Genomic DNA, 16472 nt, shown 5'->3' with positions numbered 1-16472 from the left:
AGAAATTATAATATGAGAATTGAAGAAAATTAATTGCTGGAGAAGAAAAGATTCAGGAGTGGACATGACAGCTGTCTTCAATTATCTAAACAGCCATCATGAGTAAGAGGGGTCATACTTGACCTGTTTGGCAGCAGAGGGCCCTAATCCCCACCCCAGGAGCAATGAGTAGAAGTTACAAAGAACAACTCAGGAAAAATGGCCCAACAATTAGAACTGTATAAAAATGAAATGGGCTTCCTGGAGAGATGGGGGGGGGGGGGTTTCTCCTCATTGGAACTTTTCAAGCAGAAGCCCCTTACTTGTTGGGTGTCTTACAGTGGAGCGTTTCCTGCACATGTTGGACTAGGTGACTCCTGAAGTCCCTTCCAAATCTCAAATTCTGTGATAATGTGATTTATCAGCGAGTGTAATGGTTTTACCCTTGATTTGTAACCTGCTTTTCCATGGCCCAGTCACACTGATTGAATTAATGTAGAGCTAGGAAGACAAAAGGGGAAAGAGAAAGAAATTTACAGACACAAGTATTTTTATTGATCATAACAACCAAAGAACAAAAAAAAAAAAGCCAACTCAACCCCAACCCACCATTGCTTGTCTGGTCCTTGCTTCTATTTGGTAAATCTGTACTTATTAATTTTTTTAAAGAAGAAAATTCCCAGTGCTCCATTTGACCACAGTATCAGTTTCCATTCCCCTCCTTACCACAATCCACTTCACCCCCATTACATGGGGTGTTCCATAAATCATTTTTCTGTAAAACTTCAAAATACATTTTAGCTCTAAGCAACTAGAAGAATTAGTCACTTGTCACTATATGGGAATCGGGCCAAAGCCTCCTGTTAGCTCTACAGTATAACAATTGTTTACAGATTTTATAATGCTTTATTCCCATTCACAGGAAAAGTCCCTTTCTGGAGTTTATGAAAGGCCTGCAAAGGCTGGGATTTGCTTTTGGGGGGAGGCTAGTTGTTCATTTTTTGTTCGTTCGTTTGTTTGTTTGTTTGTTTGGTTAATTTGAAAAAAAGAAGCATCCAGAGTTGTGAAATCTCCTCAGTAGCAGGTGACAGTTCAAAACACTAAGGTTCCCCTGTCTTCACCCCTGCATTGCAGTACCTCCTTTACTAATCACTCAAGGGTGGGATCATTCCCAAGGGAACTTCAGAGGAATTTATGCCAACTTTGTTCCCCTCGCAGGTGTGGGAGCCACCTCTGGAGTTTCCGCCAGTCTCCCAGGTACCTCTGGCACCAGCACCAGCTCTCCTTTCCAGCATGCCCATAAAGGTAAGGAAAGTGCTCAGGTATTGATATTCTGGATTTAACATCCTCAGAAATCTCGGGTAGGTTGGATGAAAGTTAAGAGGAAGAGAGGAAATAATTATTAGTAATGCTCTTGAAGAGTTTTCCCCACCTCAAATCACTTTTCTAACAGGAGTTAATCCGCTAAGCTGGGCTGGGTTGCTGGAAGTTAATAATTATCCCAGCATTGCACAGGATTGATCACTCTGTGTGTGTCCTGTGGCCATTAGCCTGTGTTCTAAAGAAGTGCACTTTTTTTCAAGGTCTTAACAGTTTCCTAAAGATATTGATTAACAGGAAACCCTCCCCATTTTCCTCTTCATCTTTGAAATGTGTGGTTGCAGCACAAAAATGATGTGACTGATAGAAGTGTCTTGAGTTAATGAGCAAAGAAATATCTAAGGAGTTGCTTTCAGGTTTGCAAAGTGCATGCTTACCTACTTTATCTTACGGTAAGTACTTTAAATATTGTACTCCCTATTCTACACATGAGGAAACTGATATCTAGAAAGGTTGGGTAACTTGACTATGGTCACACAGCTAGTGCCAGAGGTGAGATCTTCCCAACTCCTAGTTCAGCCCTCTGTCCTTCTAATTCAGTATGGAAGGGCAAAAGAAAGTTTCTGTGTAGCTGACTGTTTCTGCCACTGTCTGAACTCTCTGGCCTGCTTTCTTGAGAATTGCTTCACCTTAGCCCTTGAGTATTTAATCAAATAAACATAGCTACTATCCCCAAGCCTTTGGGTTTGACATGGTTGAAAAGGGGCGGAGTCTCATGTCGCCCAAAGCCTAATATTTCTTTCAAGCAAGACCCTGATGGCATGCGCTGCTTGCCACTGAACTTGACCTCACTGCATTCCGTTATTTCCACATTTTAAAAACATCATAACTGAGCAGTTTAGTGTCTTTCGCTGGACAACCCCCTTCTCAGCCTTTAGAACCTGACCCACCCGAGGACTTTGGAGAGGATTAAGCCAGGAAGCCTTGTGGAGATATATGGATCTCATTTTCATCAGGACTCAGGGGAAGCAACGCACAATGCTGAGAATATTAAAAAGATTACATCATCCACAGCTGGCAACCCAAACTGTGACACATGCTCTCACACTCACATCCTGGGACCAATTACCCTGCATGAGAGGATTCTCATCCGCAGAACTGCTCTCTGTGGTGCATTAATCCAAAGGAAAAAGTATGAGCTTGGGTTGCCAGAAGGGGCACCCAGTTCTGGACACAAGTTCAGAACTCTTCCATCAACGAAAACCACATGTGTTTTCAGTATGTCCACTTGGGCAAACTTGCCTCTTGGTGTGGGCAATGAGTAGCATCCTGGCTAATGAGAATTCTGCCAAGATTTCCTTCACAGAATTAAAACTGGCTTTTGTAATTAATGTGTATCCCCAACAAAGGGAGAAACTCATCAATACAATGGTCCTATAACTTCCCAAGGTAGGGTGGGGATGGAGGGGACACCCTGAGATGTAGAATTGCCATAGAAATATGGTAAAGCCAAAGGGAGAGTTCATAAGTCAATCTGTGAGGTGAGCTTTGCCCCATTGTTGTCATTGTGCAGTCCATTCAGACTACTGAGTCACAGCATACGTAAGGAGATGACAGCCCATTGCAAGATAAGCCCAAAAGCTTTTCCTTTAAGCGAAGGTGTCTCACCCAATACAGAGACGCTGATCTTAGATTTTCCAGTGACGTCCCTTTCACCCTCTCATCCCAAAGAGCTCCCCAGTCCTCATGGTGGTGAAGATAGTATTTCTATCCTAACTTTGCAGAGCTGAGGAAACATTCCCAAGGTCTCAGTGGAACTAGAGCACATCTTGCTAGAAGTCCAGAAACCTGGATTGAATTTTGGTTAGTTTGCTGGTTCGTGTGTCTATCTTCCTGTCCTCACCACCCCGTCTCAACCCCAGGTCCCCAAAGCAATTGAGCCAAGAAAGAGGGTCAGGGAAATAGGACTGGGCATGAATCATGTCTCCTGTTAAAGTCTATAAAAGTTGTATTCAACTGGGGAAAGATAATCTAATAGCAACACATGATGTCATGGTTAAAGCCAGTCTCAGGAGCAAATCCATTTCATAAGTTCTCATGAATAAAAATTGAAATCAACACAATTTTAGTCCTGGCTTTCCAGGTTCACTAAGTCAACAATTCAGTTTTCAGCAAGGGTTTCTTTATAGCCACCTAATGATACTCATATCCTCCTTTATTTCTCTGACTTCAGCAGATCTCTCGGGACAAGGGCATCTGGCCACTGCCCTGATCATCGCCATGTCCACCATCTTCATCATGGCTATCGCCATTGTCCTTATCATCATGTTTTACATCATGAAGACAAAGCCTTCTGCCCAAGGTAGCATACCCCAGCCCCAACTCATGGCCTTTCCATGAAAAATTACACCTGTTTACTCAATGCAGCCCCTAAGTATGGTCACTAATGGGCTTCTCATTCATGTTCCAGCCTGCTGCACCAGCCACTCCGTGAAGACTGTGGAGGCTCAAGTCAGCAAACAAGAAGAGAAAAAAGAAGTTCAAGGTCTGAACAAACTGTTTTACGCTTTTTAGCTTTCCCTGGAGACCAGTAGAGATTCCATTTCCCTTTTATCAGCCACCTCTGAACAGCCTTCCCTCCTAATTGCTTAAGCTCTTGTACCATTTAGAAAAGAGACTAGGGGAAGTGGTATGGGGAGCACCCAAATTTTACTTAATCCTTGGGGAGTAATTAGAAGAACAACATCCTTCAGGGGGATTTACTTGGCACACACAGACTGCCAAAGAGGTGGCTTACTCTCCCAGAGCCCCAGCATCACTTTCAACTCATTCCTCCATAAATCCTCTTATTCATCTGCAGAAAACGTGGTGATTTTTGCTGAGAAGGATGAGTTTGAGAAGCTGACGGCAACACCAGCAAAGACTACCAAGAGGTGAGGTCAGACTGGGTGGCAGGGATGCTACAAGTGACGCTAAGTGGCCAGGCTTAAAAGCAGCTCCTAGCAGGGAACAGAGGAAGCCAGCCACTTAGTGAGCTCAGGAGTTAACCAGGCCCATCAGTCTCTCCGGTTCAGTTCTCCAGGCCTCTGCTGAGGGGCTCGAGAATGCAGAGCATAGCAAGGATGACGAGGGTCCCCAGCTAGGCTGAGGAAGGACACATTTGCGAATGGGCCCCACAAGCTGCTGGTGGAGTTTACAGTGACTGGATTACTATGGATTAAGTCATCGACGTCCCAGATTTACTTCCTTAAACCCTTACCTACTGAGCCTACTAACTATTTGTTATCAGAGGCTGGTTTCAGGCAATGGAAACTGATTCTTCTTCTTGTTTTGGGTGACCAAATTACTCCAGGTCTACATAAAAGTTCAGGTTAATCTAAAGCATGAAGGAAGACATAGAGCCCAGAATTAGGGAGGCCAGAGATCCATTTCCCTGGTCAGTCCCCATCTTCTCATCCCATATATGCAATATCTATGTTACGATAAGAAGGATTTAAGAGAAAGACACATTTGTTGTCTGTAATGGGGAAAGCCACAAGGTTGCCTCAGCAGTCTAAGAATGAATTACCAGGACACATTTTATCTGACATAATAAAGCAAATTCTCTGCCCTTTGGGTAAAGAAATCTTAATAATACTGTATGATCTGAAATATAATGACACAACTCACGTTGCCATATAACAACGATTTATGAAGCAACTACTGTATGTAGAAGCACTGTGCAGGGTGTCAGAAGAGACACAAAATTTACACACGGCTCCTGCCTGAAAAGAGCTTACAATCTAATGAGGGATGAAACACCAGCATGGGTAGCTAAAATGGACAAGATTACAGGCCTCAGGGTTCATTAAAGAGTTAGAAAATAAAATGTTATCTGAGAAAAAAAGGAGAGGAGGGGAGGGGAGGGGAGGAGGAAAGAAAAATAACTGTCTCTGCTGTTAAGGAGCATGAATGGGACATGAATGTGCAGAGAAAATCTTTAAAAGAATATGTTCTAGGAAAAATAAAAACTTGAAGATGGGACTGTAAAAGCCACACCAAAGCCCTGGTTTCCTCTTTTCTGCCTTCTCTGAAGTCATTAGGTAATGGATTTGAGTAAGGGACACAAGAGCTGACTTGCCTGTTCCCTCCTTTCCCAATTGCCTTCCGTCATGGGCAGACAATGGATGAGCATCTGAGCTGACTCCCCACAAGAGCTTGAGATCAGATCAGAAGTGGGCACACCATCCATTCCCTTTATTTTGTTTTTATCATGGTGCCTCTGGGGTTGTTTTTGAGTGTGGGCTTTATTGCTCTAACCCAGTTACCCACAAATATAATCCTTTTCTTAAGACTTAAGCCAAACCACAAAAGAAGAACAGAATACTTATGAAAGAATATTGTTTTCATATATTTTGAATGATTTTAATGAGCTGTGGAGAAACTTTTTCTGAACATTGACTCTTTAGCTAGCTTAAAGCCCCAGTGCACACGTGCTTAGGGGTTAGAAATGCTACCCAGGTAGTTTCTTTGGAGCCTGACAGGGAGGCTTGTGGGTCTAGATGACAGATTTTTCCTCATGAGAGATTTGGTCTATGCCTCTGTTCCCTTTAGCAAGGAATCCTTGGGCCGGATACATACATAGCTTATTAAAAAAAAAAAATGGACATCTCTGACAAACTTTCCTAACAATAGACCCAATCTTTCTTTCTTAACTTCTACCCTTTTTTGTTTATTTATTTTAAATTTCCCCCTGCAGTTAAATAGAACAAGTCTAACTCCTCTTCCTGTAACAATTCTTCAAATATTTGAAGATAACTGTCATGTCCACCCTAAATTTTCTTTTCTTTTGATTAAACCTGCCACATTTCTTCAACTGTTTCCAGTTCTCTCACTATGTGAGATGCCTTCTTCTGGACAGATTCCAGTTTGTTAGTGCCCTTAACTAAAAAGTGGCATCCAGAAACCTATTCAACTGCCAAGATCATTTTTCTGAAGCATTGTCTGACCATATCCTCCCTTCCCCCACCCTCACCCCTCTTGTGCTCTGAGCTCTAGGGGCTCCTTCATACCTCCACTATCAAAGACAAAGTCCTCCCTTGGCATCTCTGGTTCTTTGTACCCTGACCTCTTTCTATCTTCTTACATCTTACCTCCACACACTCTACCATCCAGCTTTTACTTGCATTTCCTAGAATATGATTTCTGGTCCCCTTCTCTGCTCCTCTGCACTTTGCAGATGGAAAGAACTGGAGTACTCTGCCCTTCACCTCTGCCCAGGGGCATGCTGGGGCCATTTCTTCCCAGTTTGTGAGACCCAGTTGTTAAACTTATCCCTCATATAAATCAGAGCTTAATTGATTGTTCTGTCGATTATCTAGACTTAAGAAAGTGGTGGACATGTTCACAACGCGTTATGGACTTGAGAATTCATTGTACCTACTTTTTTTAACTGGGGAGGTGGTTGTTAAACATTTACCAGCATACCATTTTCTTTTCCTCTTAGCTTCCCTGACTTCCTTGAAGACTCAGTTCAAAGCCTACCTGCTGCAGGAGAGCCTTCCTGATCTACCTGATTTCCAATGTGCTAATGCTTTCCCCTTTAAGATTACCATTTACTCTAATATACCTTGTATCTATCTGGTTGTTACAAGTTGCCTCCTCCATTGGGGTATATTATCCCATAGGACAAATATGGGAGCTTTTTTTGCCTTTCTTGTACTTCTAGGACAGTATCTGGCACACTCTACTTACTAAATGCTTATTGACCTACATATAACATTTCAAATGTTGTCTGACTCAGATAGAATACAGTGTGACTCTCACCTCCCTTGTTCTATCTCTCTTAATGCATTCAACGATTGCATTGACTTTTGGGTCACTGTGTTACCTTGTTTTTATTCTTATTGACCTTGTAAGTTCATTCAAGAAAACCTGTCTTTTATCACATTAACTGCTGTGTAGTAAGAGCTTTTACATCCTTCCATCTTTTCCGTGTACAGTTGATTATTTTTAACCCAAATATAAGACTTCACCTTTATTCATATTAAAAGTCATTTTATTAGATCGGACCCATCATTCTTGCCTCTCAAGATTTTTGGCACAATGGGAAGATGACCAGATTTTAGTCAGATGTTCAAATCTGGATTATGCCATTTAGTATGAGCGTGACCTTGGAAAAGGAACATTAATCCTTTCTTCTTTCTTCTGATGCAGCGGATAGAGCACTGGGCCTGGAGTCTGGAAGATCTGAGTTCTAATTCAGCCTCAGACACTGTGTGACTCTGGGCAAGTTACTTAACCTCTGTTTGCCTCAGTTTCCTTATCTGTAAAATGGGGATAATAATAACACCTACCACTTGGTATTATTGTGAGGGTCAAATGAGATAATAATTATAAAGTGATTAGCACAATACCTGGCATATAGTAAGTGCTACATAAATGTTTAACTGTCATTATTATTATATTCATCTGTTTATAAGTTATCTCTTATCTTTAGAAAGTAAGCTCATTGAGGTCAAGGCTTACTTTTCTTATTTCTGTCTTTATATCCCCAATTCCTGGAAGAGTACCTGGTACATAACAGGCCCTTACTAAATGCTTATTGAATTAAATTAAATTAAATATCAGTCCTCACTTACATGATATACAAATTCTAACCAATTCACACCCATTGGTGAAAGGAGCTCTCTTTAACAGACCCTCTCTTGGTCCATTTGCAAACACATTTTAATTTGCATCCTTATCAAAATCTGCTGGCAAGAAACAACCTAGGAGTTGAATTTTTGATGGTTCCACTTTGAAAGATGCCACAAATATTCTCTTGGTCTTTCCCCAGTGAGAATGATGCCTCGTCTGAGAACGAACAGCTCCTGAGTCGGAGTATGGACAGTGATGAAGAAGCCGCAGTTGACAAGCAAGGGTCCCCAGAGCTGTGCTTGTTATCACTAGTTCATTTGACGAGGGATAAATCTTCCACTAACAATAAATCAACTGGGGTAAGTTTCTGACATGCACACACCATTCTTTTACAAATATCCACAATTTATGGCTACACTAAAATGATGCTGTGCATCTATAATGGAGATTCAACTGATTGATGGGAATTTATGGGCAAGAAACTTCCTCTCAGCAATGTCTTCTGGTGCCAAAGTGTTCCTCCACGAAGTCATAGATGTTGAAGGCACTGAAAACTAATTCCACATTGTCTTAGTAATGGGGCTATCAAATGGACCACTTTGTAGGAAAATAAAGTTTTTTAAGTGGGTAGTGGACTAGACTTTTGTTGGAGGCTTTTCATGGCTCCCAAATTCACTACATACAAATTTCTCATGTTCAACTCCACTTTGGAAGAGCAAAGCCGGGACTGGTCAAGGACATTGCTGGGAGGCATCCCCAGCAGGCACTGTTTAGACCATTGTTTCCCCATCAATATGAAATCATTTGGGTTTGTTTCTGTTTCTGTTTTTGCTTAAAGATTCAGAGTAGAAGAAAGAAGATCCTTGATGTATATGCCAATGTATGTGGGGTGGCAGAAGGTAAGGACTGGGGTTTTGGTTTTGTTTTTGTTTTTGTGTCTCCGTAATAAATGCTTGCAGAATTAAACTAAATTAAATATCAGTCCTCACTCACATGATATTACACATTCCATTTAATGAGAGGTATAAGCAGAATAGGTAACCGTGGGGCAACATGGCAGGAAAAATAGAGTGCTCGCCCCAGAGTCAGTAAGACGAGAGTTCGCATCCAACATCTGACAGATTTCTTTACCTCTCCATGCTTCTGGAAATGCTCTAAGATTTAAAGTTATGGAGCAGTTATTAGTCTGCCTGGGTAAAAGGATCTTTCTCCTCAGGAGCTCCCTAAGTTACAAGTCAAGACAACCCCAACTGAGTGATCATAACCCATTCCTAGGTGTATCCTAGGTCCTTTTAACTTTACATCAGCAACAAATGTTCTTTGAAAGCAAGCTGAGCAAAATTGCCCATACTAATGTATCAGATGCTCTGGATTAGCCAACTCAACCAGCCTCAGGAGGAAGGGGAGGCAAGGGACTGAATTTGACCAATCCAGTCTACATATAGTACAGAGGTCCTTTCCAACCAACCCTCCCCCCTGCCCCCTTCTTAGCATGGCTGAACAAACACTTGGCCTCTCTTGACAAGATCTTGTGGCACGTTTTTGAAACCATGAGACAAAACACTTCTCCCAGCTAATGTCCAAGGGGGCCTAATGTCCAAGAGGGCCCAGCAGCATATAAGGACATGCTCTGTCACCAAGAGGTAAAGGGCTACATGGTGCATTAGGGAATAAGCTAGGCTTGGAGTCAGAGGATGTGGGTTTGGAATCCCAGATCTGCCACTTACTACTAGGTGACAAAGGACAAATACTTTACATCTCTGGGTTTTGGTTTCTTCTTCTGCAAAATGAGGGACTTGGGTTAGATGGCATCTGAGGTCCCTTCCAATTCTAAATCTATGATCCCAAGATCAGAAGCAGGTAGGGAGAGTCAATTCAATAACCATTTTTTTAAGCATTAAGGTGCACATGGACAAGGCACATATACAGTCCTTTCCTAAGTGCAAAGGGGCTTTATTTGGGATGCAGTTTGGGATCTTGTAAATAAATCCAAGTTAGCACCACTATCATCATCAAAAATATTTATTAATCACCAGTTTATCTAATACATTACCAGCTTGAGAGCTAGTCTGGTATAAAGCACTGGCCTCTGAACCAGGAAGACTTTTTGGTTCAAGTCTTGTGCATAAACTTGCTATGTGACACTGGGCAATCATTCAACCTCTCTGGACTCTAAGCAGTTCTCTAAAACTATAAGCTGCTGAGAAAGATATTGATCTTAAGGAGGATTATTGATATTGATAAGATATTGATCCTCATTGGTAAAGAGAGTTCCCTTGTCCAGAAGTAACCCATATCAATGAAACCACAGGTCCAGTCTCTATCCCTATGATCAACATGGTCCCTGATCTTCTGAAACTCGTAATGTAAAATGGATGGGTAAAGGAGGCTTGAGCCTGCTGTGTACCACTCGCTTGGCATCCTAAGTTAATGACCAAATCTGGCTTTATTTCCTAATGGGCATCTGCAGTTGGGGAACTCACCGTGAGAAGGCAGCAAAATGAGGAAAGGTCAAGATTTTTATATGAGTAAGAAACCTCTCTCCTCACTCCTTAGAAATCCTCCCAGAATAACTTACTTTCAAACTGAAAAATTTCTTTGAGACAGCCCAGTGGTTCAGCATGACTGCCCAGACTGTTCTTCTGGGCCCTGTCCTCACTGCAAGCAGCTAGCTCTGCCTCCCATCTCCAGGTTTTTATATTTCTCTGGGGTAGCTAGGTGGTGCAGTGAATAGAACACTGGCCCTGGCATCAGGAGGACTTGAGTTCAAATCCAACCTCAGATATTTGACACTTACTAGCTATGTGACCCTGGTCAAGTCACTTAACCCCAAATGCCTCACACACAAACCATTTTCAAAGCTTCCAAGTTATATGACAGTCATCCAAGTGCTATATGTCCCTTCATCCCCATATGACAAATGGACAAATAAACACAAAGACTTAGGGGAAACTTACCTTGAGTTCAACAAGATTGAACAGAGACAAGAAAAATATAGAGACCTGACCCAGCCCTCACTAGACCTCCAATTTCACAGTGAGCTTTCAGTCCTATTTTTTTCCCTTTCTTTGTACTCCCAACACTTAGCACAATGCCTGGTATATAATAGGCACTAAATAAATGTTAGCCAACTGAATGACTGCTAGATCTGGAGTCAGAGGTCTTAGGTTTGAGTCCTGTCCCTGCCTCTGACTTTCTGTGTGATCTTGGGTACATCACTTAACTTTGCTAATCTTTAAAATGAGAGGATTGGACCAGAGGGCTTCAGAATCTTCTTCTAGTTCTAAATCTATGATTTTATGTGTAAATGTGTAAATGCAACAGTTTTCTGAGGTCACTAACACTCTAGAATTTTTCTTCAAGGATTGAAAAAATATATAAAATAAGTCCCCTTAAGGAAAGGAATAATAATAGCAATGTCTTCTTTTAAGTATTTTTTTATATTTCTAAAGAAAAAACACTTATGGATCCTTGGGCTGATGGAAATAATACTTCTTCATTCTGGAGCCATAAGGGAGCTGGGTACAACCAGGAGCTAGTTAGCACTCACTCACTGGAAACACCAAAGGGTTTTGTATTCAAGCCCTATCCTCAGACTACACAACTTCAGAGGGTTTTTTTTTTAAACAAGTTGTGTGAAAGTGATGTTTCTGGGCCTATTTTACAAAGGACCCTCTAAGGACAGCTTTGTTTCTTTGTTTATAGCCTCTTCTGAGTATGTGGAGCTATTTGTCCTGTCTCCGGTAGCATTTTTTATCTAGGGAGCTAGCAACATTTAACAAACAAGTCGTAGAGACATATCCCCTTTGCAGAGAGAGAAACAGAGTAGCTCCTTCTTCAATGCTGTGAACCAGTACCAGGGCTCAGAATCCATCCTTTCCTCTATTTACCTCCAGCTGGCCCCTCCTCCTGTTCTACCCATCCCAAAATACCACTTCACTGATGGCAGCTGACCCACAAGATAATAGGGTTTAATCTTCCTTTGGCCCACACTGAACGGATAGTCTCATTAGGCCTGAATACTTAGGCAAAGGAAAAATCCAAGTACTGGGGCTGGATGGGGAACTAAGCCTGTTGTGGCTGAGATTGTGCTGCCACCAAATCCCTGAAAATTGATGGCTTCAGACCAGGCCACTGGAAGGTGGGCTGACACTGCTGGCCGACCTGGAACACCTGTGATCCAGACAGCCAGACACAGCTGCTTTTGGCTGCTTGCTCTAGGGACTTTTCACCTTATGCCAATGCATACCCCAAAGTTTGTAGTAGGAGTAGGAGGCGATTGTCCCTGCCGCCAAGCTGTCCTTTTCTGACTCCTTTCCCTTCTGTTGTGCTGCAGAAATGAGCTTAAATTTCTGTTTTCCAACGTGACCAAAGTATCGTCAGATTGAACCTTTTACCTAATGGAATGAATGGTTGTTACCTACAAATGAGGGAGCATTTGGATTCAGGGGCATCAAGAATGCTGCCAATAGCCTCTCTAAGAAAGTTTCGACAGAAATCTACGTGCCAAATTCTTTTGTAAACTTTTCTTACTCTGATTTTTTGATATATTTTGTTTTCATCTCACCTGCACCACCTAGCTGCCCTTCCCTGATTCCATACCATCCCGCACCATGTCTGATTTGGTGGTGGGGCCTTCCCAGAAGGCGTCTGCAAGCTTCCCATCTCCCAGACCCATATCAATATTGCTGCACCACTGTTGTTATTAGTCGATAATTATTGTGTCGAGAGTTGCCTGAATCGAAGAGTCGTGGAACATACTGTTTAAAAATTGCTTCCTTTTGCCTAAAGTGCAAGTTTCTGATTTGGACTCTTGGCTCTTCCAGGTCTCAGCCCCACAGAATTACCATTTGACTGCCTGGAGAAGACCAGCAGGATGCTCAGCTCCACGTACAACACAGAGAAGGCCATCGTGAAAACCTGGCGCCACCTCGCTGAGAGCTTCGGGCTGAAGCGGGACGAGATAGGGGGGATGACGGACGGCATGCAGCTCTTTGACCGCATCAGCACGGCGGGCTACAGCATCCCAGAGCTGCTCACAAAGCTGGTGCAGATCGAGCGGCTGGATGCCGTCGAGTCTCTGTGCGCCGACATTCTGGAGTGGGCTCAGGTCATGCCCCCGCCTCAGCCTCCTGTCACCACCTGATGGCTCCTTGGGAACTGCCTCCCTGGCCTGGGATGGGGCTTCACTTCCTTCACCTGAGAACATTGCAGGGGTGACTGAGCGGGGAAACGTGGAGCCAGCAACGGTGCCTTCCCACGGGCTTCCTGAAAACTAAGGCTTTTCTCACATGTCACTAGGTCATGTCTTGGGCTGTTCTGCGGAGCGCGAGGAAGCCAGAGACAAAGCTGGTCATGGATCGGCTGGGGAATGCCTCGTAAAAAAAAAAACAAAAAAAACAAACGCCGTACCTCAGGAGGATGCGTGGACAAAAACGTCCGTTCAACAACCATTACTATTTAGCACCTACTCTGTTTTTTAATAGCACTGTGCCGGGCACTATCGGAAGATGCAAAGATGTGTAAACCAAGGCGTCTGCTCTCACAGAGCTTCCAGTCTAGCTGGGGGGTGAAACACAATGGCAGCACAAAGCGGTTCCGTTCCTCGTGCTATTGGAGTTGAGTACTTGTGACAGGTAATCAAGGAAGGCTTCATAGCAGAGGTTTTGCTGAATGGTCGTAATGAACACACACTTCTCTCTACGCATCTTCCCATTTCCAATCCTAGTTCAGATTGGTCTGTTAATATCCTAACTGGCTTTGCAGGGAAACAGTTTAATCACACTTGAGTCTGCGCATATTTCCTATGCCTCTCTCCCATCAATAATTTAGCAGCCCCCCTCTGTGACTCACTTTGTAAAACAGATACACAAAGCCAGTCTCCATAGATGTTCCCCATACCACAGATATGTTCAGAGTATCAGAGAGTATCTTATTGAAGATCAATCCCTTTGTATTTTCATAAGTAGCCCGATTTAGAGATGTCAAATTCAGGCATCAAGTCTTTGCCCCTTGGTGGTAGATATGAAAACTGAGGGCCAGAGAGGTTAAGTAATCTACAGGGATACACAGCTAGTTAAGACTACAATCAGGGTCTTAAGTTGAAGGTACCAGATACTTAGTCCAGGGCTCTTTTCTTTATTTTCTTAATTTATTTTTTAAAGACTAGGTCTCCCCATCTTGCCCAGGCTGGAAATGCAAGGCTTACCCACAAGCCTGATCCCACTCCTGATCAGCAGGGGTGCTGTGACCTGCTCCATTTACAACCTGGCCAAATTTGCCTGCCCCTCATTAGGGAATCTGGTGGCCCTGTTTCCTGGGGCTCACCCAGCCCACGGTGCACACTCCATTGGATTAGCTCCTCTGTCCCTTGGAACTCCCCAGCCTCAGCATGTGCCTTCATGCCCATCTCTTTCCAGCTGAATTTTACTTTGGACAGAAACGTGCCTAAGGGCCAGTAAGCAGCTGGTATCACTCTTTAAAGGGGGAGAAATGATGGCTTACTGATTAAGGGTTCTGTCAAGCACAAAGGCCATTGCATGGAGGAGCTTCATCCTCCAATCGGAAAAGGGCAAAGATGGAAATTCATTGGAAGGTAGCCAGTCCAAGCACTGTATCAGGAACCTAGGAACCAACATCGTAGCGTTAGCTACCCCTCCCCACATCTAGTCATGCAGTTATTTTACCTCTCTGGGCCTCAGTTTCCCCATGCATAACAGGGTTCCACTCACTGATTTCTAAGACTGCTTCTGGTTCTGGAATTTCACAATTCTATCATCAACAACACTGAGGCTTATCAGAGTCCAATGAAGATGGAGATTTAGGAAAACAACAGTGTTGAAAAAGCTGTACATGGAAACCATATGGATTTGAAATGCAAAGTAGGAACTAAGGCCATAAAGACTTAGTTTTGAAGTTTTCCAAAGCAACTGTCTGCCATAACATTTAGAGATAAAGTTAGCAAAGTGACATTGTTCTTGGCAGGGTGGTTTTCCCAAACCTATAATTGCACAGAGAGCGGCAGCCAGCCCCAGTTATCACCCCAGTAGGTTAATTTACAGTTCGTTGCTGAGATGCTGTAATGACAGGTTTCACTAGAGCTATTCCTAAATTAAAACAAATTCCGTAGCTTACAAAGTAATATTTTTGAAATTACAAGTTGCATGACTGAGGAATTGCTTCAGGGTGGGGGAGGGCCGGCAGGCAGAGAGGAGGGGAATCAGTCGTCTGCGTGAAGCTCACAACTAATTTTCTACTGTTGCAAAAGTAGAACATACTGTGATAGGATCATAAGTAGGTCCTGAATATTTAATTTCACCATTTACAGTCTCTGTTTGCTGCTGTTTTCAGAACCTATTTTGTATATCCTGTGAGCTACATACTCTGAGGTGAAACTTAATTATCCTTTTCATTCCTCTTTGAAATCCTGCCGTGCACCCTCTTCACCTTCTTCCCCCTGCTTTGTGCTAATGATGATGAAAGCTTCTGCCGTAATTAGATGGCAAATGCCATATGTGATGAGCACTCTCTTCTCCAAGAGAAGTTTGTTGTTTGTTTCTTTTAAAAATTAGTTTCAACAGAGAAGGCAAAACTGCTATTTCTGTCTTCGGGCATTTGGTCAAGTCCAGTGAGCATATTCTGCAAGTCATAGGCTTGGCCTGAGTCTTGTCATCTTCTATCTTGGGGCCACAGGCCATTGACTCACCTGAAGGCAGAAATACTTTCAACGGCGTATATGGAGCTGTGATGGAGAGCTGGCTTTCAGAATCGGCCAGGCTACCTGATGAGTGGGCCATTGGCTACCCGCGTCAATTTCTGGGGATACAGCCATACTTTTATTGTTGCTAAAATGCACAGGAGAGGAAGCAGAACATGGTGGATAAAGTAAAATCTAGGTTTAAGACCTGCCTCTGACACGTACTAGCTGTGTAAACATGGGCAAATCTTTCAACCTCTCAGTAATCCCAGGCGACTCTTTAAAATGATACATTATAGACAAGTTGCCAATCTGCATTAGTGCAAGGAGTTTCTGTACTAGGAGCTCCCAACACTGAGGAAATTGTAGGTTTGGACTGCAAAAAGGAGAGGAGAGAGAACCAAACCAGTATATGCCTGTGTCAGTGAAGTCTTAATTGCTAATAATTTTGTCTGACTCTGTATATATAACTTATTATATTGTACAATCTAAATACATAAATAAGCTAATAAAGAGCATTAAATATGGTCTCTTTCATTATGGAAAATTCTTATCATGCATGAAATACAGGGATGCAGTGTGGTACAATAGGAAAAGCTGTGAATTTGGACTCAGAAGACCTGGGTTTGAATCTCAGTTAACTTCTCTGGACTTCAGTTTCCTCATCTGTAAAATGAAGACGTTGAACTGAATGACTTTTCAAATGCTTTGCAGGCCAAAATTGAGGATCTTCTGATTGTAGAGTTGTGAGCACCAAATCATATTTGCCCACAATTCGTTGTTTGGGGGTCATTTGTTCCAAAGAATGGGTTATTGAAATATCATTGCGGCAACCATGTGGTACATCCTTTGCCAAGTT

General features: G+C 42.8%; 1 protein-coding gene across 6 annotated transcripts in view; it reads left to right on the top strand.

Moving 5' to 3' along the window:
* The window catches only part of EDAR (ectodysplasin A receptor), a 133140-nt gene extending 117000 nt beyond the window's left edge, over positions 1 to 16140 (top strand). For 5 of the 6 annotated variants that reach the window (XM_069094039.1, XM_069094035.1, XM_069094038.1 and 2 more), the window contains 7 exons: positions 1198 to 1284; positions 3533 to 3661; positions 3770 to 3844; positions 4160 to 4232; positions 8117 to 8276; positions 8756 to 8816; positions 12744 to 16140. In XM_069094039.1, coding sequence (XP_068950140.1) covers positions 1198 to 1284; positions 3533 to 3661; positions 3770 to 3844; positions 4160 to 4232; positions 8117 to 8276; positions 8756 to 8816; positions 12744 to 13063 — 905 coding nt within the window. In that variant the 3' untranslated portion in view covers positions 13064 to 16140. The remainder of the gene's footprint in view (positions 1 to 1197; positions 1285 to 3532; positions 3662 to 3769; positions 3845 to 4159; positions 4233 to 8116; positions 8277 to 8755; positions 8817 to 12743) is intronic. The other variant, XM_069094034.1, reaches the window with a different exon arrangement.
* The last annotated feature ends 332 nt before the right edge of the window (positions 16141 to 16472 follow it).

This window comes from Petaurus breviceps, unplaced genomic scaffold, assembly GCF_028583685.1.
Source record: "Petaurus breviceps papuanus isolate PSGF00001 unplaced genomic scaffold, PetGlider_PUasm1.0 214, whole genome shotgun sequence".
NCBI lineage: Eukaryota > Metazoa > Chordata > Mammalia > Diprotodontia > Petauridae > Petaurus > Petaurus breviceps.
This window is presented reverse-complemented; position numbering and strand designations above follow the sequence as displayed.